We start from the raw sequence: 24,468 nt of genomic DNA on the forward strand, positions 1-24,468 counted from the left end.
CAAGCTTTCAAGCTTTCAGGCCTTTGCTGCTCTGAGTGTATCATTTCCTTGCCCTCGCTTCCACCAAGCTAGGTAATCAAAGTGCAGCTTCCACACCTCCACACTCCCCAGACAAGCACTTGGCTCAGCACTTTGCTGAACATCTATCTGTAGGCGTTCGGCTTCTCCTGTTGATAGAGTATGTCAGCAGTGCTTTAGTCTTAAAGTCTTTTAGAGCTATTGCCTACAGTATGTAGCCCTAACATCATTCATAACATCCTACAGGTTAAGGTACCAGAAGATTTAGAGAGATGTTCTGCCAGATCATTATTTTGATAGTGCTTAAAAAAAGCTAAGGAAACAGAACATTGGCACACTGTAAACCTGGATAAGTTGAATTGACAAATAATTTGAGGTAATTTATTTTTTTTCGGACTAAAGGCACACTTAAAATCCTTTAATTTTCCCAAAAATTATCAGAGCACCTTATAATCCAGTGCGCCTTATGTATGAATTCTACCCATCAGGTTGTAAGGAGCAGTAAAGCTACTCCGATTAATTACAGAGTATAAGGGCGTTAGCGCTGCTAACCACGACTGGGTAGCACTGCTAAACGCGTCTGGGCAGGTTTTGTGGGCATAGGCGATATGACGCTAAAATAAAATCACAATATTTCATGGTATTTTCGTAATAACTATACTCTTGGCGAGATGACAAAACACTAAATTTAAAGAAAATATGGTACCACTTTAAAACAAGACTACCTTTATAAAGGCTTTATAAATGGTTTACAATTAGTTTATTAATGGTTACTAATTAGGTTGTAAATGCCTTAAAAATCATTAATAATCAGTTATAACACATACGTAGAAAGGGCAGCAATATAGATGGCTGTGGGTTCACTATTTTAACAACAGGTCATTGTTGCCCTTTCTACGTATGTGTTACAACTGATTATTAATGATTTTTAAGGCATTTACAACTTAATTAGTTACCATTAATAAACAAATTGTTAACCATTTATAAACCCTTTACAAAGGTAGTCTTATTTTAAAGTGGTACCGAAAATATTTTAAGAATACACTACCGAAACAAAATGAGAATTAATTTTTATTATTGCATACGATGGCATATGGCACACCCTTAACTGAGATATTAAAAATACAATAATTTTATATCCAGAACTGTATAAGTAAAATGAATGATACTGGACAGATCTGTAATCTGTGTCTAGTAGATATATAATGGGAATTAATATTTATTTTGTTAAAAACAGCAAAAAAGTATTACCCTGTTATGATAATTTGGGGTGGGTGATATGGCACGATATTTCAGGGTATAATACTGTTCAAAATATTCAAAAATGTTAACAAAATTATTGCGAATGATACGAGATGGCACAACCCTACTGTGCATTCAGAAAAGGCTAGAGCTGGCTGCAGGACCTTATTGGTGACATGGTGACTTTACGCACTGATTCATTGGTTGTTTCCAGCAAGACAAAAGCATGAATTGTCATCCAATATTCAATCCATGATGGTCTAGCACAGGGGTGTCCAAACTTTTTTTGTTGGGGGCCAGAAGGAGAAATATATTTGAAGTCACGGGCCACACACTCTGTAATAAAACAAATAATGAAATATACCACTTTAAAAAATACTTTTTTTCCTGATTATTTCATTTACACACCATTTTACTTGACTTACTCTCTTTATCTTTGACAGTGTTGTGTAAACTAAGATTTTTCAAATTGATGTTTAATTTCATGATGTCTCTTAATATAAAACATCTTAATTATGGCAACTTTTAGACTCTTTTGCCCGTTTATCTGCACTAGAAATGCGCACTCTCTCCACTTTTAGACTCTTTTGCCCGTTTATCTGCACTAGAAATGCGCACTCTCTCCGCTTTTAGACTCTTTTGCCCCGTTTTTCTGCACTAAAAATGCGCACTTTCTCCGCTTTAAGACTCTTTGGCCCGTTTTTCTACCCTCTCCGGCTTTTTGGCCCGTTTCTGACACCTAGCGTTCAAACTTTGAATCTCACATTATAAAAACCTGCGGGCCAACTTTTATTCTATTTCTAAAATACCTCCGTAGTTTGGACACCCCTGGTCTAGCATGACTACCTACCAAGTGTCTGGGCTGTTGGTTGATAACTTCTGAGTGCAATTATTTTTTTGATGATAAGTGTATGTATTTTTTTCTAGGACAAAATATTGTCCAAAAAATCATAATCATGATTGGCTTTGATAAATGTACTGGCAAAATAAATTATATTAGTCAGAAAGACAGGAGCTCAAGAAGCTGATAAGGGCGTGCAGAGTGGACAGATGTATCTAAGGTCAGCCATTAGCTTCCCAGAAGCACGATAACATAGTTAGCAAAGCTGACAGAGCCGCACAGATAGGCCATACCTGTCAAGTCTCCCGTTTTGGCCGGGAAACTACCGTATTTTACTCTTCTTTCCCGCCGTCCTCCCGTATTAGTATTTTCCCGTAAATTTCCCGTATTTTATTAAAATAAAAAAATATATATTATTGAGGATACAGGGCACTGACCGCGCTGTGTCTCTTAACCAATCGTGGAGCCGGTTCAAGGAGAAAGTCCCGCCTTTCAGGAGAAACAGCCAATCAGCTTGCAAGGAGGGTCAGTGTGGGGAAGCCCCGCCCTCCTCGCTGTGAGTTCAGGCAGCTAGTTGGAGCTGCTGATGTTAAAACATACATGCAGCGATTTTTCTAAAAGAAAGGTAACGGTAGTCTAATCATGGAAACTGTGATGAGATTTTTCTGATAGCTGCTTAAAAATACTCCGAAATAAAACACACAGATTAAACCTTTTAAAATAAAAAAAATTACAGCTTGTGACTCAGTTTAACTAGAAATGTGGAGAGGACCGACATTAACTGAACTGACCAGGGGTGGAGTGATCAAAAGGAAGAAGTATTAATTAAAATTTATTGTGTAGGCCCCTTAGGACTAATTTTTACTGATGGAATATATCTGGTCCATGTCCTTTTAGTAAAAGCTCATAATACCATTTTTAGGTAACCAACCATTTTGCAGAATTTGTGCACTCTTTGTTCAATTATAAATCCATTAAATGAATAAAAAATATATCATATAAAAGAGTGCATTTATTACAAAAAAGACATGAAATCTTAAATAAAAAAAAGATATAGAAAATGGTTTTTAATTTGGCTGTATTAAAAGAATGACATATGTAGGAATGTCCACAACATGTTCAGATTCTGATAATCTAATTGTAGTGTGTAAGTGGTTCACATGTGGTTATTTTAGATTTTTTGTAAACCTGTTTTAAAATGTAAGAGATACTGAACCTTCGTTGGGCTGGTGGGACGGCTTTAAGCGGACAGAGGAAAATATCCCTTATTTTTAAATCTAAAACTTGACAGGTATGAGATAGGCTACACCCCCATCTGGAAGCCATCATGGAGGCAGCTGTTATTTACACAAGCAGTAAAACTATGATCTCTTCATGAATGCTAATATATCCTCATCCAGCACGTTGTATAACAGCAGCAACTCTGGCAAATGGGTTAGAAGTTCCGCACTAAATTCTACTCTAGTAGTCGTTCAAATGAACCATGTGTTTAATTGACTGGAACATTCCAGAAAGGCTTCTTTGCCGTCTTGCGCTAACAGATTTACCCTTACTGTCATTCATCAGCAACTGGAAGACATCCACGTAGTGATTCTTCACAAGGAGGAGGGAGCTGGCTTGGGTTTCAGTATTGCTGGTGGAATCGATCTGGAGAACAAAGCGACTACAGTGAGTACGACCTCCACATCCATGTTAGCCTCCCCCACAGCAAAGCTAATCCTCTCTCAGTTAACCACAGGATTTATTTTAGCCCGGCTAATGCTAACTGACAGCTGGCTGCAGTCTAATAGAAGCACAGTTCCTCAAATTCCACTTTTACCTACAACCCCAATTCTTTAAAGGTTGAGCAAAATTGTAAAATGTAAATGTATTTAAATAAATCTGAATGCAATGATTAACACATCTTCTGTACCCATTATAAAGGACAAACGTAAGTTAAGTCTAATTTACATTGTTATTATATGTTTCTTAATTGTTCTTGGTATTTTTCCATTACGTCAATTGTGTTGGATGCCCACATTTTATGCCTATATTTACACATTTGATTTGCTATTGCACTGAAAAAAGAGAATTGTTGGACCAGCTTAAAAAAATTACTTCAATTGGTAACACATAAATAAATTAAGTTTTTACAAATTAAGTAAAGTTAGATCAACACAATTCCTTTAAGTTAGCTCAACGTAATTATTTGATTACTTTCAAGTTGACAGTTTTCATTATCTCAACTTAAATTTAAGGCAAATCAACTTAAATTATCCAGTTTATCCAACTTAATTACGTGCTTCATAATTTTATAGTACAATGTAAAACATTTCAAGTTGTTTAAACTCAGCAATATAAGTTCTCCTGCTGCCTTAAAAGGCTGAGTTAACTCAATGTGGTATTCTCAACATATTTGGTATATTATTATTTAACTGCAAATACTGACAGTATAATATTGGAGTAAACTCAGCAAAGAGTGAACTCTGTAGCTCAAAGCCAGCATACTGTGATCACTAGAAACACAGAATCAAGTTAATGTGCTCTTACAGCCCACAAACACTGAGGCCTGGCAATCAACATATATTATAATATTGCACGCCTAGGATAAGGTAGCTTTGGGCAACAGACAACACAAAGATGGTAAGTAAGGAAGAGGCCACACCCAATATGCAGATATATGGTGCCAGGAGCCTATAGGAAAGCTGCATGAACCAACACTCTAGAAAGAGCATTGACACAGGTAGTGACTAAAAGTTGGTTCAAATCACATCTTTTCATTGGTTCAACCAACATTTTTAAGTTTTCAGGTTGAAGTTCTCTGAACTCATTTTATTGAGTTATACTGGCCGATAAGTTCACTCCACTTAATAATATTAGTTTCCACTGACTAAAACACAGAATCACTTTTTAGAGTGTGGTTTAAGGCACTTCTGAACCATGCTGCAGCATGATTTAAATAAATCGTGCCTAGTATCAGTACACCCTAAAACAATAAGCTATTGACCCTCAGCCTTTTGTAGATAAATTGTTTGATTACCGGTTTTCTAAGGATTGCTTTAGATGGAGTAGAAGACTTCAATTGAAAACATTGATTGAACACAATAATCCTGCAGTCTGAGAGGGAAATTTGACCCTCAGCTTGCTATGTTAGAGGAACCCAATGGCTATGAGAACTAAGTTTACTGTGCACTTCTGCAAGTGGCCAGATGAAAGTTATCAAAAGAACAAGTACCCAGCAATTACATTCATATTTTGATCGTTGGTGCCATCAAATTCTCTTTTATTATATTCTAATATATGGGTCAATAAATGTCAATAAATGCAAGCTGACAACATTTATTAGAGACTAAATGGAGATTATTTATTATTATTTAAGTTCAGCTAGGCCCATGTGGCGACATCACTGGGGTTTTGCACGTGCGTTAAAAACAATAAATCAGTGCATTCTGTATTTATTTACATTTACTTACATTTTACACAGTGTGCCAACTTTTTTGGAATCGTGGTTGTAAAGTGTAACTAGTTTTCTTCTTCTTCTTCTTTTTGTATTTCTGTCCGTGTTTATGTGCTTGATTTTCTTTTTTTATTATTTTATTTCTAATTTGGATTGATGTGGGGAGAGAGCGCCATCTACTCACCCAAAGAGAAAAAGGCCAATTGTGCTCTCTCAGGGCTCCAATAGCCAATGGCAAGCTTGCCTCTTAGCAATCACCTAGCAATACCTTAGTAACCACTTAGCAACACCTTAGCAACCAAAAGCTATACTGCTTACTAATGCCAAGCATCACTATATGCAATGTCCTTAATAAGCAATCCCTTTACACAGCAATCACTGAGAAACACTTGAACAATCAAATAGCAAAACCATAGCAACCACCTTTGATACCACAGCAGCACCACAGCAACCTACTAGCTATAGTATCAGTTAAAAGCTTGGATACGCCTCTTCTTATTAAATGTGTTTTCTTTTTTTTATATATTTTTTACATTTAAAATTTTACATTAAAGACATTAAAGCTATACAGGAACTTGTGTGGAATTATTTCATGTCTTCAATATTATTTTACCATGTTGAAAATAACTAAAATACAGAAATAAATAAAAAAATAAATAATGAGAAGGTGTGTCCAAACTTTTGACTGGTACTGTATTATATTAACCAATTAGGCAACACCTTGGCAACCACCTGGGATACCATACACCATAGCACACCATATGAACCACTTTGTATGGTGTAGCAACACCATTGTAACCACTTAGTATACCACAGCATCCACTTAGCAACAGCACACAATAGCAACCACCTAGCAACCATTTGTTACTACACCATATGAACCACCTGGGATATCACAGCAAAAATAACTAAGTGAACAAGGTTGGTTTGTTTAGGAATTTCACTTTTATTCACAAGTTCTTTAAAGTTCTTCAATGTCCTGAACAACAGCAGCCGCTCCTTTCAGAAGTTATTCGAGTGTATTTTCCTTTCTGGATCTTATTAACTTTTGAAATCCATTTCAGCTGCTATTACCAAGCTGTAATATAATCTCAGATGTGCATCTGATCTGATATCTTTTGGCAGTCTGGTCCTGACAGCGTTTAGCTGAGTCATATTGTACATCATGTTTAAAACCTTGAGAGCTGAAGGCCTTGAGAGCTACACATCTTACACCTTAATGCTTAGTGCTTATAATACATTTAATAAATGTTCCAAGATTTGATACACTTGACAGCACTTGATCACTGTTTGCACGGTTAGCAGCTCTTTCACACTGATTGTGTCGAGATTGTGCTGATTCATTCTCAAACCTCCCAGGTTCACCGGGTTTTCCCCCAAGGCCTAGCGGCTCAGGAAGGCACCATTGAGAAAGGAGACGAAGTTCTGTCCATCAACGGACAGACCCTGAAGAACGTGAAGCACAGCGACGCGACAGCAGCACTCCGTCAAGCACGCGACTTGAAACAGGCGGTGGTGGTGGTGTGCAAGAGTAAGGAAGCAGGAGCCAGCGGAAGCAGTAGCGCTAACGCTAACGACTCCAGCTGTAGCAGCGGCACAGAGCAGAGCTTCACAGGTACTTTACACCTGTGCTGTTACATCAGTAACTACTGAAGTGTGCTGTATAGGCTGTAGTTTTATGTGTTGGTCTGCCTGTGATGAGTGTATAATAAGGGATAAGTTTGGGCTTTGGGTTTTAGGTTTAGAACCAAGGTTAGGATCATGATTAATACAAGTTAATTAGGTACAGATCTATAGAGTTTTTAGGTCAAGGTGAGGCTTAGGATCAGGACTTTTGATTTATCATACCATATTTTTTCGACAATAAGGTGCACTTAAAAGGCTTAAAACTTTCCCAAAACTTGAATGAATTCTACCAGACAGGTTGTAAGGAGTAGTAAAGTAGGAAAGCACTGCTGGAGCAGCATTAGCTTTTTCGCAGTTTAGAGGTGATTATCGGTCTGTTGCCTGCGTGTTTATTGTGTTAAAATAAGCTAAGTGGTACGAACACTCAGGGTTCCTCAGTGACTAGCGCTAGCAGTTAGCAGTTAACGCTAATGCTGCTGCACCCAGCCTTAGTGGAAATCTGGAAATCTAAGCTTACTGTAAATAAACAGAAGCACTCACCCAAATAAACAGTTTTCAGGAGAAAAAAAATTGTAGATCAACTTCCAGTGCTCAGTTTACTTTGAAAAGTAAAAAAAAACTTTAAGACTCAAAGTTTTTTTTATTGACCTAGCTTTTACAAGACCTGCTGAATTAGAAGGAAAACATGGCGACACCCCTGTTCCTTACTAGAGTCGCTTAGTGATCTGTTCTTATACTCTAATACATTTTTTCAATCCATTTCCAAAGCTCAGTATATTTTCTTTGCTACTTATCAGCTGTTAGCTGTTAAACTATTAAATGAATATGATAAATATGATAATTTTCTTTTCAGCAGATGAAGGTGGTGAAGTTCTGAATCTGGAGTTGGAGAAGAATGCAGGTGGTGTTGGGTTTAGTCTGGAAGGAGGGAAAGGCTCTATTCATGGAGACAAACCTCTGGTCGTTAACAGAATCTTCACAGGTAAGACATTTTACACAGTACATTACACAGACCACTTTATTAGAAACTTCTCCCTTGTAGCTTCACCTTTCTGTAGAAATAGATGCTGTAGCTCTTCTATAGTGATTCTGAGCAACACCTGAGCAACACCGTGTCTAATACCAGCACAACATACACACATGAACATTAAATGAAGTGCTGAAGGGGTCAATTTACCTGGGACCGGTGTATATGTTGAGGGTTAAAGATCAATATCAGATAATTTAGAGGTCTCATTTCATTGTTTTTTCATTCATGTTAAAATATCTAGTTATGGTCTCTAGTATGAATGAATGCCATGTGAGCCTTTTTTGTAAAAAAAAAAAAAAAAAAAGCACACAGGTGTTTCTATTTAGCCCTGCTTTAGAGTACTGAATTAGTGGTCTCTGAAGAAAAACAGATTTTGGGCTCTTGCTCATGAATATTCAGAGAGCAGAGAACGCCTACCTGCCTAATCTTCCTCCATGTTGGCGATCCTGAAACCCGAGTCTGCGCAGTAGAGACCAGAGGAGGGAGAAAGGCTGTGGAGAGACAGCCTACTCATTTGAATAACCCCGCCCCTGAGGGCTGCAGAGCGGTCACAGGCTGCAGAGTGGAGCGGAGCTGACGGTCTGTTATTGGTCCCGCCCATAACCAGCCCTTTTACAATAACCACACCTTTTTTGAATAGAGCTGAATAACATTTTAAAAACGAATTCTGTGGGGATATAAAAATTGAACAATATAAGCAGAGGTTACACTAGCTGCTGCATTTAAATAATGGAGGTAGAAGTACAGTATATTAGAAAAAAACGTGATTGAAAGTTGTCTGTTTTGCCACTGAAACCTATGGGGATGGGTGGGGTTACACAACTTTCTGCAACCGAAGAGCAGGGGGCGCCCGACCTGTGGTGGCTTCACTTTTAAGAGACGATGCTCGGTGCTTGGGAACTGTCGAGTTGTGCTACCTTACCCTAGTGTATATTTAAGGCCTCTGTAAAACGCAGAATCACCCGGAGATCCAATTTAAACCTACAGTTACTTACACAAGATAGCTAATGCTAACTAGCTGGTGTAACGAGATCTGTAAGCTCCTCCTTAGCTTACGAGACGCTAACGAGAATGTCGGCTCTGCTGCTTCAGCTCTGTCTGTGGACGATCCCGAGCAGAGTGGGGCGAGGCAGTGAACTTTCTGAGCGCAGCTATTTTTTGATAATGAGTGTTTCTGATCAACAACAGCCCAGTGGTCAGAAACTGACCAAAGATAAGACCCATACCTGTGCAGTAGTTATTATGTTTTGTGTGTGTGTGTTTGCAGGCAGTACAGCTGAAGAGAAAGGTCTGCAGGTTGGTGATGAGCTGCTGCAGGTCCAGAGCTCCGTCCTTCAAGGCCTCGCAAGGTTCGAAGCCTGGAGTCTCATCAAAGGCCTTCCTGAGGGTCCATTCACAGCCATCGTCAGGAGAAAGAAAGAGGAACAGAACTAATTCCATAACTGAAGTACTGTAAACAGCCCCCCCAAAGAGATAACAATTAGCACCTAGATTAAGACTTGATTAGGTCTTAAACTACAGTATTGAACAACAGATTTAATTTAATATTACATTTAATCATTTAGATAAATGTATATAGCAGATTTCAATCACCCAGTGATGTTTACAGCGGACAGAAACACAAATGTAATGTAACATACAATAATAATGGTATGTCTGCTTCTCTCAAAAGGACATTTGTGCTTTTTTCCATCATGTTATGTTTTCATTAATGTAACATCTGCTTTTATTACAGTTTTCACAGTTAGTTAGATAACTTCAGCCAAAAGTCAAGTTTGTCCAATAGGAAAGAAGCTAACGGACATTTCTGCAAGACATTCTCCACTTTGGACATATTTCTACTGAGAAATAAATTTATATAAATCTAAAAAACCTGCTAGACATTTTATATAATTCAATCTAAGATTAATACACATCCTGAAAGCCACAGTAAAAAGTGCTACACTGAATTTACTGTGCCAAAAGTTATGGGATATGGTAAATGCAGTATGTAAATTGTTCATGAAGTAATACATTAGAGAACAGCTTGGAAACGTCCACATCTGTTTCTGTATGTTTGAAGCTGGTCAGCATGTTCATGGGAAAGTTATGTGAATTATGGGAGTTTTCAGAGTTGTGGCGGGCATTTAACATTCTTTAATCCATTCGATCTCCTGTGATCGAGATCCTACAGCGTCTGGCAAGAATTGTCCATGAAAAAAGACAAGCAAAAGTCACATTCACATTAATGCAGCATGAATGAGGCCCCACACACGTATCCCACAGGTCAGTGCAGCGTTTTTTTAGCAGCGATTTTTGTTGGTACTCATTTCAGCAGAATGATGCTTGTAGACAATGCAATGCAATCTTCACAAAGTTACTTCACATACTTGTGTTTGGTAAAATCGTCCTATTAAAAGATGACGTTTCTCCCAAGCTTTTTTCTCCTGCAGTATCTTCCTATGTTTTGTACCATCCATGTATCTGTTCTTTAATTTTAACTAGATGCCCAGTAATACTGATAAAATTATATATATATATATTGGCTTCTTTATTTCAATGCTATCACCACCATGCTTCACTTTGAGGAGTGTGTGTGATGGTTCAGAAATTGGCAGGGTTAAATACCGTATTTTTCGCACTATAAGCCGCACTTAATATCCTTTAATTTTCTCAGAAATTATCTCATGTATGAATTTTACCAGTCAGGTTGTAAGAAGGAGTAAAGCCACAGCAATATACAGGAGTTTAAGTTTAGTTCTCCAGCAGTATTAGCATTAGCTGCAAACTGCTAACTCTCACTTTGTTTAGCACTGCTGGGGCAGCATTAGCATTAGCCGCTAACTGCATTAAGCGCTAGCTCTTTCGCCGTTCAAAGGTGAGTATTATCGGCCTGTAGCCTGCTGCTAACCCCGGCTAGCACTGCTGGAGCAGAATTAGCATTGGCAGCTCAGAGGTTCAGCTCCAGTGCCCCTTATGTAAGAAAATAGACCCGAAAATACACGTTTATCGATAGTGCGCCTTATAATACGATGCTCTTTATAGTGCAAAAAATTAGGTAGTTGACAAAATTATCCCCTCAACATGATGCTACCACCACCATGCTTTACTTACAGTATTTGATACGGTTTGTTGAGGAATGGCTGCCCAATAAGCTTTTTTTTCAGATTGTTATGAACTCCAGATTTTTGTGGACAAATATAGTGGGACTCCAGGTAATGTGCATCAGTGCATGACATTTTTTTGGTCATTTTTGTGCTCTTTGATCAGATTTCAATTCAATTCAGTTCAACTCAAAAAGCTTTACACAGTCTTATTGTTTCTTTTTAATGGAAACAAAAAAAGCATAAGCACATGTAAACCGTGTTTTAGAACAAAGCTTCTATGCGTTGTGTTTATGAATGCACTGCTTATACAGTAATTACTGCCTTTGTACTGTCGTACAAACACAAGAGTCAGGGATTCATGGGAACTTGACTGCACTCAAGTTTGCCTGTTTTGATAAGGAGATTTGCACAGACTCTGTACATATAGATACACAAAAACATTTGTACGGTATCTAACCAAGAGTATTTAACCAGATTAACCATAATGAACCAGGTCGTTTTCATGGAATGTGACGTTTTCACAAATGCATGCAAAAAACAAACAATAAAGCAAATCAGGGTCTTTAAATTATGGTTTGAAGGACTTTTGAAGACAATGCAATAATTTCAGACCAAACAGATTTTATTTATTTTTAGGTTCTTAAAAGGAACAGTGAATGAAAACACAGGTCCAAAATAATTTGAATTGAAGCTCCCAGTAATGACTGGATGTTGTTTATCTTTTTTTTTTTTTTTGTACAGAGGAATTTCCTAATATATGAGATGATGCTGTTTGACTGAGTGTAAAAGATTACTGTATCATTTCTTTTCCAAAAATACCCCAATAAAATCAATGAATATGCACAGCAACAACCTGGTATTTCTTATTTTATTAGTTCGGAACAAGCCATCAACTTATGAATACTAGGAGGAAACTTAAAGATGGAACAAAGGAGAAGATGGGGGGATGGAGTTCAAGCAGGGGATGGAGAGAAACTCTCCAATTGAGCTAGTAATGAGAGAAAACAGAATTAAAAGGATGAGAGAGGGTGGTGGAGGGTTCTAAAAACTTGTCAAAACAGGTATGAAAGACAGATTGTATTTATAGGATGGTAGATAAAGAGGCGGGGCTTCATGCATGTTCCTCCTGCCAAACGTTTATTACGAGTTATTTAAAAAAGGAAAAACGCTTACACATAAAGACATAGCTGCAACAAGAAAAAATGTGTCAAGATATACCAATGGTCATGGAGTTCATGTGATTTTTCATTTCTTTTTCTTAATTATCATCTCACTTTTCTCCCTAATTAAGCTATGCCAATAATACCACCCACCCTTTTTTTGAGGACTAGGACATGCCTCTTCTGATACATTTGAAGTCAGACGCCTCTTTTCAAACTCCTGCTAATGCAGCATTGCCAAGCAGCATCACAGCGCGCTCGGAGGAAAGCGCAGCTACTTCACCCAGAGAGAGTAAGGCCAATTGCGTGCTCTCTCAGGGCTCCGGCAGCTGATGGCAAGCTGCATGACCAGGATTCGAACCAGCAATCTCCTTATTATAGTGGCAGCACCTTAATCTGCTGGGCCACTCGGAGCCCCTGCTCATGTGTTTTTTTTCATTATTGATTTGACAAAAATGCAACAGCTAGTATAACCTCTGCTTATATCGTAAAATTTTTATATCCCCACAGAATTCGTTTTTTAAACGTTATTCTGCTCTATTCAAAAAGGTGTGGTTATTGTAAAACACTTTTTCTTTAAGAAATAAAATTCTATTTATAAAATTCTATAATAACTCAGGTTATCTTTGTCTATATTAAAGTTTGTTTGATAATCAGAAAAATATCAGTATGACAAAAAAGCAAAAACAAGAGAAATATGTAGGGGGCAAATTCCCATTAAGGCCACTGTATATATACAAAGTCAAGTATACAAACAAAATAAGAAATAATAATACAAATAAAAATACAAAAACAATGATATGATGATAAATCTGAGACTTTATTTTAAAACACAGATACACTGTATACTTCAAGTTTACTTCAATTAAACTTAAAACTTAAAAACATTATTTGGAAACATGAACTTGAATTGCGTACGGTATGAACGTGCCAAAAACATGCAATCAATCAACTGGCACAAATGATCATGCTCTTTGATACAACACCAGTGAATACACGAGATATACACAAGATATACACAGTAATCAGACTTGTGTGTGAAAGAGAACATTGCAATGGACCAAACATCCAAATCACACAATCTTAAAAAAAAAAAAAAAGAAAAAAGAAAAGAAACAGTGATTTGAGTTGATTTATGATTACTATTGATTATCAATTACATATCAAAAACATCAACATACAGTAACTACCGGACAGAATGAAGGTTGATGCACTTCACTCAACATTGTGAATTAAACTTAACACAGCAGTTGTTTCAGTGAACACTAAAGACATGGTCCCTTTGTTATTGTGCAACTTGGACATTTTCTATTTGAAAGTAAAATACAGTCTATGACTAGATTTAAACTCCTTCTGAGAAACCAACCCATAGAGATACAAGCTTTTAGTCAGCAGTGTGTAAAATCACAGTGAGTTTTCTCATCCTGACCACTGATCCTTTACTATTAAAGTGACAATAAAAAATATGCATGGTCCCTTAAAACTCTGAATGTAGACAGACAAAACATGTCAAGACAAGTTTTGCTTCTTCAATTTTACACTGGATGTAGCTAACAAATTAATGGAAGTCTAATTCACTTTATTGAAGGGCAGCATTTATAAGACTACATGACAAAATAGCTTTTTAATGGTAAATAACATACAGCACATCCACATTTACATTTATAAATTCCTATTGCAACAAGTGTTAAGTTTTTTAATGATTAGATTTTTCATTTTAAAGTGCAAAGGGAAAATAAAAAAGTAAATAACCAGCAGAGAGCGCTAATCTTCTCTTGCATTTGCCTTTTGATTTTGACACTTAAAGCACCGCCCATGCCAAAAATAAATCACAAAATGTCAATTTGCTATTGATTTTTCCATTTAGTGTAATTTTTTTTTAAATAAGTTTATTTCACATTTTCCCCATTTTCTCCCCAATTTACCCCCTTGTGTTTTCATTTTAATTCTGTCAGACATGCAGCCTTATGCAAGGAACATTAAATTACATTTTTTAATTAATTCAAACATTAACATTGCATTTTGATTTAAGTTTGGACATTTTTTAATTTTTTTATTTATTAATTTATTTATTATGCACTTCATCAAGAAAAAGCAAGGGGAAAGTCAAGCTTTTAGTTTTCTTTTTACAATTAGATTTTTAATTTTAGATTTGACTGTGAGATACCCGTATGGTAATAAAAATTAAATGACAAAAATCCTTTTTAATTAAAATTTTATTTTTGTCACATACGGGCCGTGCTCAAGTGAAAAATGTATTTGCAAATTAAGTGATTTAATTTCGTTTTTAACTTTGTCATAATTTATTCACACATTTGAAAATAGAAAGTGCAAAACGGTATTTGCATTTTCATTTTAGTGTTTTTATTTAAGTATTATTTTTGGCAGGATTTGTCACCCATACACTTAATACTAGCATTAGGCTAAATGATGGGCAGACAAAGGGCTGTCTAACCTACCCAGTGAGAGAAAGGCCAGTAATGCTCTGGGTCTGGGACACCCGGTCATGTGTAGCTTTGACATCACCAGGGCCTGAACCAGCTATTTCCTTATGTAAGAACCAGCTCTTAGACAGATGGGCCACCCAGGACCACAAAGGCTGTCAATTCTGATGCCATTTTACAACAGAAAATGTCATGAAAAACTTATATAACTTCGTATAGCCTTACAAATGTTGCCCTTTAGTGAACTGACACTGTTTTTGTACTTTTGGAGACAGTGACTAGCCTTGTAGCTTCAGTGCAAAACTAAAGAAGCTAACTTCTAACACTGTATTTGCCTTGGCTAATTGACTACATCTGGAGAAGAGGCAGTGAACCACTCCTTTGTGGTTTTTTTATTACAATTCAGAAATCCTACCTGGCCTACGTGTTCTCCACAAGTTGCTGCCATGTTATCATCTTGTTAAAAAAAACTGGCAGTTTTACTAAAAGTGCAGGCAGTAATGTTAGTAAAATTAGTGGTTATTTCCAAATATTCAAGTTCAATTCAACTATTTATTTCTTCCTTTCTTTCCTTAACAGCATTAAACATGGACGTACATGTAAACAGAGAAAAAGGGCAGTATGTGTTCTAATACATTTGGAATGCCCACTAAACCCAGCACCTTTCTAGTTTCCCTCCCCTTTCAAAAAGTGTCTTGGTCCCTGATGGCTTTAATTAAAATGAACGAACATTTACCACAATTAATAAAATACCAGTTATGATTCAAGATGCAAACACATAATATCCTTATCTTAGCATGAAACAGTCATAAAAACAGATCAAAGTTTCATACATACATAAACAATTTTTTAAAAAGCCTAAAGTTGTTACTATCCTTTAGTAGTCCTATCACAGAAAAAAAGTGTTACTGACAATGTATATTAATTTCCCTTAACAACAATGAGACCTCTAAACATGTTTAAAAGGATGGAATGATAAAAGGACAAATTACACCACCCAACTTTTCACCAAAGTACAGAACACTTTGTAGTCCTTATCTGTAATCCTTGGTTAATTATTTTCAGTCCAGCAGTGACACTGAGGTGTTTAAAAACTCCAGCAGCACCGCTGTATCTGATCCAGCAAGTCACTGTCACCGCAGTGCTAAGAATGACCAAAATACCCAAACATTACCTGCTCTGTTGTGGTCCTATGGGGACCACCACAGGGTAAACGAAGTAACAATAAGGTATAAAGAGAAACAGAATGATTACAGTCTGTAATTAGTGGAGCTAAAAAAATTACATGAACAGCATGTAATTTGCATACACATATATAGAGCTCTGGAAAATAGAAACCACTTAAAAATGATGAGTTTCTTTGATTTTACCAAATTGAAAACTTCTGGAATATATTTAAGAGGAAGATGTATGATCACAAGCCATCAAACCAAACTGAACTGCTTGAATTTTTGCACCAGGAGTGCAGGCATAAAGTTATTAAAAAGCAGTGTGTAAGACTGGTGGAGCAGAACATGATGCCAAGATGCATGAAAACTGTGATTAAAAAAACAGGGTTATTCCACCAAATATTGATTTCTGAACTCTTAAAACTTTATGAATATGAACTTGTTTCATTTGTATTATTTGAGGTTTGAAAGTTCTGCATCATTTTTGTTATTTCAGCCGTTTCTCATTTTCTGCAAAAAAATGCTCTAAATGGCAAATATAAAATATTTGTATTTGGAATTTGGGAGAAATGTTGTCTGTAGTTTATAGAATAAAATGCTAATGTTTATTTTACTCAAATATATACCTATCAATAGCAAAATCAGAGAAACTGATTCAGAAACTGAAGCGGTCTCTTAATTTTTTCCAGAGCTGTATGTATATAAATGACATGCTGTTCACACATTCAAAAGTATATTACGTTCAGTTCCTTAATATAAACAATTCATTAACAATTTTCACCTAAATGTGAATGTGCACAATATCAAAATGATTAATTTATACAATAAGCAAAAACCTGCCTTACTTTTAAATGGATATTTAAATAAAATGTATTTTTGGTCAGTCTTTTCACTATGAAATTCTGAGGTCACAAAAATGGAGATACTGGGTTTTTGTGGGAAAAGAGAAAAGATTAAATAACATACACTTTTCAATCAAGTAAACTTTGTGCGTCAAATTCAAAATGCAATATGTATATATAAACTGAGGTATGAAATGGTTGAAATATGATGACCGACTGCAAAATGGGGTCACATAGTTGAGCAACAGTAGCTGTTTTTCTTTACAACAACATGGCTAGATATACAGTACTTTAAACTCTCCTGCAGACACCTGTGCATGCGTACCTACTGCAGGAAGAAATCAAGGCAACTGGACCTGCGGTGGCATTTAGAGGAAGTTTCACTGTACGTTTAGGGGCTACATCAGTCCGTCCTCAGATAAAGGAAAGAATATTTTGAAGCAAGCAAATATAGGTTCTAATTTGTTGTACTGTAAGACTGCAAATATAATTTCATGTAATTTTTCAGGACTTGAAATGAGATAAACTGTTGCAGCTAAAACTACATTGGTTTAATAAAAGAAAATCATTAAAGACGCATTGCATGACCTTCAGTGATCTTTCAGGCTATATTCACACAGCAAATAAAAGGGTCCCAAACTAAATCTTTTTCATCATGTGTAACACAGATACGTTATTTGAGTGGCACTGGAAACAGCACAAACTTTTATAATTCAAATTTGGAAATTTAAATTAATTTGACTTTTATGTCCAGGACACGAAAATAAAAGCAATGAGGTGATGGGAAATGGACAAAAGCAATGAATAAGGGGTTTAATTTGTTGGATAGCAAGGTAATATTTGGGGTGATGTCTCAGTTTCAATAATATTACAAGACTAGGAACACTGTAAAATGTACTTAAATTCTACAGAGAGTTAAAGTTAAAGTAAGTTTAAGATGCATTGTGCCCTATCGTACACCCTGCGCAAGGCATGTTGTCGTTATGCTGTTAAAATAGTGTTGGACTTTATGAATATATCTACGCCGAAGGGTGTGGTGTATTCAGGTAAATATCTGGCGTGTTTTTATCTTGGCGGTGGGAAATACGGGTGCGCCACTGACTGATTAAAACCCTGACAACAGTCAACAGTCAGCTGCGCAAACCTATCTTAGCCATGCAGGAGCGCATGTACAACTCAGCTTTTACCTCAACAATAAGCAGAATAAAGAATAAACTAACATTGCTTTTTTCTTTAAATAAGCTGCTGGTGTACCTTCACAGCATGAACACGCAGGTTGGTATCCTCTGCAGAAATGTGCAAAAACGCCGCACTGTTACGATATAAACACGGAAAAATCAGAGTGCACCTGCTTCTTAAAGGGAATAACGTCTGGCACACTGATCAAATACACACTCATAATTAATTAAGAGAATTAGTACGTGCCTTTTGCACGTTTGTGAGTCATGCAAGGCGTGCTTTTTGCACCTTCACAATACCAAAGACACGCCCTAAATCAATCTGCGCTATAGATCAGTAAAAAAAAGGTTCTACAGTTTTAAAAAGGATAATTTTTTTGTATTTTTTTTTAATACAGCCACTTTAAATCACTGATAGTGCCTGTGATGCTGGCAAAGATGAAACCAAAACTTCTTGTGAAGCAATGTTCTTTTGTTCATGCAATTTAGTATATGTGCCCAAACTGTTAAGACGTATGTCAGATATGGGTCAAATAAATGAAAAAGTATAAACATGGTGAGACTTGGTGGACTTTAATTAGATGTAGGCCACTTTTACCTGCAGTGTGAATGTAGCCTTCGACACGGACTGATCCTACTGTTCTGCTTTCATTAAGAGCATGGGGAAGTTACAGTTACAGAAGAGCTTTTTACTTCTAGTAGGGTGGAAAGGGTTTAGTTTGGATGGAAATATGATATTATTGGTTAATACTAGTAAGCCCTGCCCATTTGTACATAGTGAAATAATCAAAAATCTAAAGTAATTTTATCTCGATTAAAGGTTATGCAAAAACAACAACAAATACAGGATGAATCCTGCTTAGATTTTGTAGAGAAAGTGCTTTTAGTGCTATTTGAGAGATTTGACCACTTTAGTGAGGTTACTGTAAAATTCAGTCATACTGGACGGAAAGAACGAATCCACGACTGAACGGGGAAGCAAACCTCCGAGATCCGTCTGGAAAAAGCTGATCAGCTTGGTTTTATTTGCTTCCCTGTGGCCCAAAAGAAACAAAAAAACAGAGAAAAAGAAGGTTTTATTAACCGTTAATATTATAATTAACTAACATTAAACAGACGTAGCTAGTTAACAATAAACTTCAATATTGTAAACAAAATTCTGTCATGACAGAAATCAATTTCATGACATGGCAATTATAAACTTCAAAAACCCATTCCAGTAACATTTTAAAAATATAGCACTGATAGATAAAAAAATCTATATTTAAAATTACAGATGAATACATTTTATTAACACGTCTTTGTTTGGAAAAATAATCTATGCAAAAATATGGGACAGTTAGTAAGTCTAAGCAAATATGTCCAAACACAGCCTGTAGTAAATACTGTATTACAAACAGTAGAATGTAAACTATAAAACAAGTATATTATCACGCAACTGTTTATTTACCTGCTGATTTTACTGAAATGGTCAATTATAATAATACTATATTTTTTGCACTATAAGGCACACTGGATTATAAGGCGCACTATCAATGAACGTCTATTTTCTGGTATACTTTCATACATATGGCGCACTGGATAATAACAAGCATTTTAGGAGACACTATAAGGAACTTCTAATTTAGCCGGTCTTGAGGAACCCGCTGGGTGGTGGTGGTCACGGGTAGCTAAATAAGTTAAGTAAAGCTAAGCTGAGCAAACGATATTAGCTAGTGGTTTGTCACACGCAGCTTGTTTTAACACAGTAAACACTCAGACTACAATTCAATAAACTTACCTCTGAACGACAAGAGAGTTAGCAGGGTTAGTGGCTAATGCTAATGCTGCTCCAGCAGTGCTAGGCGGGGAAGGCAGCAGGCTACAGGCCGATAATACTCCCCTCTGAACGGGCAAATATTGAGCACGGTTAGCGACTAATGCTAATGTTGCTCCAGTCTCTGTGCTGGAGAACTAAATTGAAACTCCTGTATAAAGCTGTGCTTCAGCAGAGTGGCTTTACTGCTCCCTACAACTTGACTGGCCAATGCATACTGATGATTTTTGGGATGCAGGATTTTAAGTGTGCTTTATAGTGCAAAAAATATGGTAATTTATTATAAAAAATCAACCCAAAACTGCACACTTTTCATAAAAATGTTTTAATTGTATACATCTATAAGACTTATATATATAAGAATAACTTTATTCCTATTCATTTAGAAATGAACAAGCTGATCTGAGCACTGCTGAAACTATTTTAGATGAGGCAAGACAGGTAAAGTAATAGTATAGTTTAGTGCTGCCACCTGCTGTGTGCTACTGGAACTACACCATGTCAATGCAGACACTATAACTGGTCAGTAAAACAGGGGGGAGACTGTTGGTATTTCTTACCCAGGAACTGGCACACAAAAGCAGCCGCAAGGATGATTAAACCCTCGTACGTAGCCAGGCTGAGGAGGACAGGATGGATGGTTTACATGAGTGGCTAATAAGACACAAACATAAACCCAAATAAATAAAAAATCAGTGGGCAGTGAGTGTGTCTATCTGTAAAAACATCTATATAAACATTAAGTGTACAAAAAGTACTTATATAGTAATAATCTAACATATTGTTTAGATGCAATTCAAAGGCCACTGCATAGTCACATTATAAACTCACTTTAAGTTTTCAGATAAAATATGTGTATTTAAATAATTTCTAGAGGGTTGGCTTATCTAATTAGAAAATGAAACAAACAAAAGCAGAAATCCTTCACGCACCATTTGACGTAACTGTGCCGTCTTCATACTGCTTAACTAAAATAACATCCACAAAGTCCCGCGGTGATATAATGCCCATAGCAGCAGAGGGAGTGACAGTTCTGCACACCGTTACGTCCTGAGAACAACAAAAAAAAAGAACCTGTTACACTCAAACAGAAACATGTAGGGCAACAAATCCCTTATGAGAAAGAAGCACTAATTCAACTGATATGCTGAGAAGGAGCAAAGGAGGTGGTCTTAGTCTGGTCCCAAACAAACTCTGGAGCGGTCCGCTTGCAGTGAGAAAGTGATCCAGTCTCAATCTGACCCAGAAATCAAAAATCCTCCTTTTTTTTTTTAGCTAAACTGCTGATAAGGTGCAATTTAATCTGATATATTAGCCAGATAACGCTAATTAACACAGCTGTGAACAAATGTTTTCTCTGCTCCATGCTGTTTACACATTTATTGCAAATGCTGAATTATTCATAAAAGATATTGAATAATGATTGACAATGTAAATAATACACAGTGATTCTAAAATAATACTAAATACTCCACAGCAGCTACTGAATATATTAAATTAGATATTAAATAATTTAGATTAGATACAGTATGTTACAATTATACAATAAAATGATAGTAGAGTAAATAATTTATGGTAGAAACTGGAAAACGCACAGAAAATACTGAACTACTGAATACACTGGACTGTATGCAGGAGAAACTTACTGAAGAAACTTGTTCAAGCAGCTCAAACTTCTTTACATTGTTGTCCCATTTCACACGAAGCCCGTTGGGGTCCGGTTTCAGGCATTCCCACACTTTCTGCGGACTGCCATTCACTATCCCCTCTCCTTTATACCTGCCAGAGCCAGACAAGTACATCACTGACCGAGCATCGGCACAGATCACCACTAATTCTACTGATACTGGACTAGGAATAATAAGAGATACTAACAAGAGCTGTTCATATTATACACAATTCACAGGGACGATACACATTTACAAAATATAATCAACATTATATAGGATTACTTTTCATCTGCATTTCCTGGACAGGTTAATGTTACAAGAGGAACCGTGCCACACATTTATAACACACAAATAAATAATCAATGAAGCACAATTATATAAAATGCAACAAATACACATTTTTAGATGTCATACGCAGAAATAGCTGTGTGTTCAATAACCATGTTTATGGGGTAAAGGTAACAGTCTAGTGCGCTAAATTTGCTCTGGCCAAATCAAACAGTCCTCAGGGACCACCTTTGGACAGTCCTGCCATATACCATCTTCAATTTTAATTACATGTATAGTTTTTCTGTGCAATTTTACAGTACACGCTGAATTATTCACAGTTCATACTAAATATGTCCAGAGCAGTTACCAAGTAATACATAGTATACACTGAATAATTCAAAGAGGATCCTGAATTATTCATTGTAGATATTACTGAATAATTCATTGTGAATCCTGAACGTTTTATGGAAGGTACTGAATACTTCAAAGTCGATATTGTGGAACCTGAATACATACTTCAGATTCTTAGTAGATACTGAGTAGGAGTGGAAACCACAGGGCATCTCACGATACGATACTATCACAATATGTTTCTCACAAAAACGTTATCAGGATACTGTGATTCTGCGATTCTTAATATATTGTAAGACAATTCCTATGATACTTCACAGAATTTGTGTTTCTGAAGAGGATAAATACTACTAAATAATTAAATACCAGGAATCATAGATTTTCAAAGAACTTGACAACCAATGTTCTTCACCACAGGGGGTTTCAATAAAAATAACAATATTTGATGCCACTTATCAATAATGTATTGCAGATATAAAAAAAAGATGTGATATCACAACATCAATAATCCAATTTCACAATTCCAGCCTGATAAATTCTGGCATTGCCACCTTGGAATATGCCTGTGCCATTAGGGGAGAAAAAATCCATTGATGGAATAACCTGGTCATTCAGTATATTCCTGTAGTCAGCTGACCTCTTTCTAAAGCCCTACCCGGACGAGATTTGTTTCTCAAAAGGTCCTGGGGTAATTTTCTCTTTTATGCGGGGTCCTCTTGGGATTTCATTCCTTCCTGGAATGACCATCTATGTGTTTTTCTCAGATGTCCTATTAGAAAATTACAGGCTGAATTATCTACTGTTTTTCGCTGAACTTTGTGGTCCTCCAGTAACTTTATTCCCGTCGGGACTCACATCTCTGAGTTTTGTCACCTCGCGTTTAGTAAAATACCTATTACACTTTGGGCCCATGTTTACACAGAGATCCATGTAAACAAAACAGTGAGTGGAAATGGAGGAGCTACTGAATGCGATGTCGTGACCGAGAAAGCCAAAAAACTATTTTCAGTTCCAGTCCATATGCAAGAGTTTTATCACTGAATATAAGTGTGAAATATTTTTTTACCGACGTCCCTGAGAAATTAATCCTGTCGGGTTAGGGCTTTTGAGCACATACTGTTGCTGAACCTAGACCTGACCAACTGCAGCAACCCTAGATCATTTGCTTAGTAGATTCCAGGTGGCGACTTTTTTTTTTGACCAGGCAAATGATTTATAGTAGATGCTAAATAATTCATAATGGATACTGAATAATTCAAAGTTGACCTGAATGATTAAAGTAGACATAATTCATATCATATATTATATAATATTTAATATTTTGCACAAACATCAAAAAAATAAGAATGGGGTCATCCAGAGAGAGAGAGAGATTATATAATCAGTCGTTTCTTCAGTAGCTAGCGTTGGTGTACTTACACGTTTCCAGTAAACTCGGCCGATGGTCTCCAGTACACCACAACTTCACTCTGGACACACAGCAAACACGGTTGTGTAACTTTAACACATCACTGATCACCGGTAAATCCGGTAAACGCGGAGGCTGACTCACCGTTTTCTTGCAGCTTTTCCAGCCGGACTGGTCTCTGCTGTAGCCCAGAAGCAGCTCCGCCACCCAGTTCGCCTTCTCCTCATAATCCATTACAGCTCTGAACCAGATCCTCCAGCACTACACACCAGATGTCAGTGCACCACACACACACACACAAGCACACTAAACTACTGCGAAACCCCTAATGGGAGCTCACCACTCATTCATTCCAGTTCAGCTGCTGTGATCACTAGTCCAGATCTCCTGTTCCAGAAGCTGATCAGGACGGTCGATCACTGACACGCTGATAATCCTGTAAAAGATCTCCAGCAGGATCACAGAGAACCTCACTGTCCTGCTCTGCTTTCTCTCCCTATAGAAAAATTCACTTTTTTTCAGGACGGCTCTATTTCCTCAATGCGCTGCACGTGACAGTGCTGCATTCTGGGAAATGTAGTTCCTCCTGCCTGTGGGTTCTGCACCGAGGTTTAAAGGTTAAACCAGAGAATCTCAAATAAATAAAACATTAAATAATACATTAAATTAATTAATAAAATGAATAAAGGGGTTAACATAATAGTCTAAAACATTTATAATGACTTATAAATAATATTAAAATGATATGTCATGGAAAACAAAAATTATACTTAGATTTTCCTCAAAAAAACTGAAAGTGTTGTAAACAGTGAGTAAACATTGAGACATTCAAAACAATCTATATACCTGGGCTTGTTTCTGTCCGACATCTGATTTTGTTC

General features: G+C 36.6%; 2 protein-coding genes across 5 annotated transcripts in view; one reads left to right on the forward strand and one right to left on the reverse strand.

Annotated features, from left to right (window-relative positions):
- Window positions 1-12,120, forward strand: part of il16 (interleukin 16) — a 61,921-nt gene extending 49,801 nt beyond the window's left edge. For 2 of the 3 annotated variants that reach the window (XM_007258145.4, XM_007258147.4), the window contains exons 19-22: window positions 3,668-3,769; window positions 6,897-7,152; window positions 8,017-8,145; window positions 9,461-12,120. In XM_007258145.4, the coding sequence (XP_007258207.3) occupies window positions 3,668-3,769; window positions 6,897-7,152; window positions 8,017-8,145; window positions 9,461-9,627 (654 nt within the window). In that variant the 3' untranslated portion in view covers window positions 9,628-12,120. The remainder of the gene's footprint in view (window positions 1-3,667; window positions 3,770-6,896; window positions 7,153-8,016; window positions 8,146-9,460) is intronic. The other variant, XM_022669511.2, reaches the window with a different exon arrangement.
- Window positions 12,121-13,240: 1,120 nt separating this feature from the next.
- On the reverse strand, window positions 13,241-24,177 carry stard5 (StAR-related lipid transfer (START) domain containing 5). 2 transcript variants are annotated; one of them, XM_007258143.4, is made up of 6 exons: window positions 23,732-24,163; window positions 23,599-23,648; window positions 21,535-21,667; window positions 20,821-20,938; window positions 20,449-20,542; window positions 13,241-19,106 (listed from the first exon to the last, which is right to left on the reverse strand). In XM_007258143.4, exons 1-6 carry the CDS (start codon window positions 23,819-23,821, stop codon window positions 18,962-18,964), a joined length of 630 nt encoding a protein of 209 aa, XP_007258205.3. In that variant the 5' UTR covers window positions 23,822-24,163; the 3' UTR covers window positions 13,241-18,961. The 2 variants fall into 2 exon arrangements, with proteins under 2 accessions (XP_007258205.3, XP_049321548.1); XM_049465591.1 differs by lacking the exon at window positions 23,599-23,648 and having other exon boundaries at window positions 23,732-24,177.
- Between the last annotated feature and the right edge of the window lie 291 nt (window positions 24,178-24,468).

The sequence above is a fragment of the Astyanax mexicanus genome, chromosome 16 (genome assembly GCF_023375975.1).
Source record: "Astyanax mexicanus isolate ESR-SI-001 chromosome 16, AstMex3_surface, whole genome shotgun sequence".
In the NCBI taxonomy this organism is placed as follows: domain Eukaryota; kingdom Metazoa; phylum Chordata; class Actinopteri; order Characiformes; family Acestrorhamphidae; genus Astyanax; species Astyanax mexicanus.

Coding starts and splice junctions, on each gene's coding strand:
- stard5 (XM_007258143.4), bottom strand. CDS start 23,821: ATGGATTATGAGGAGAAGGCGAACTGGGTGGCGGAGCTGCTTCTGGGC. Junction 20,543..20,820: donor CGGCACAGTTACGTCAAATG/GTGCGTGAAGGA, acceptor GTGTCTTATTAG/CCACTCATGTAAACCATCCA. Junction 19,107..20,448: donor TTTTGTGTGCCAGTTCCTGG/GTAAGAAATACC, acceptor TTTGGGCCACAG/GGAAGCAAATAAAACCAAGC.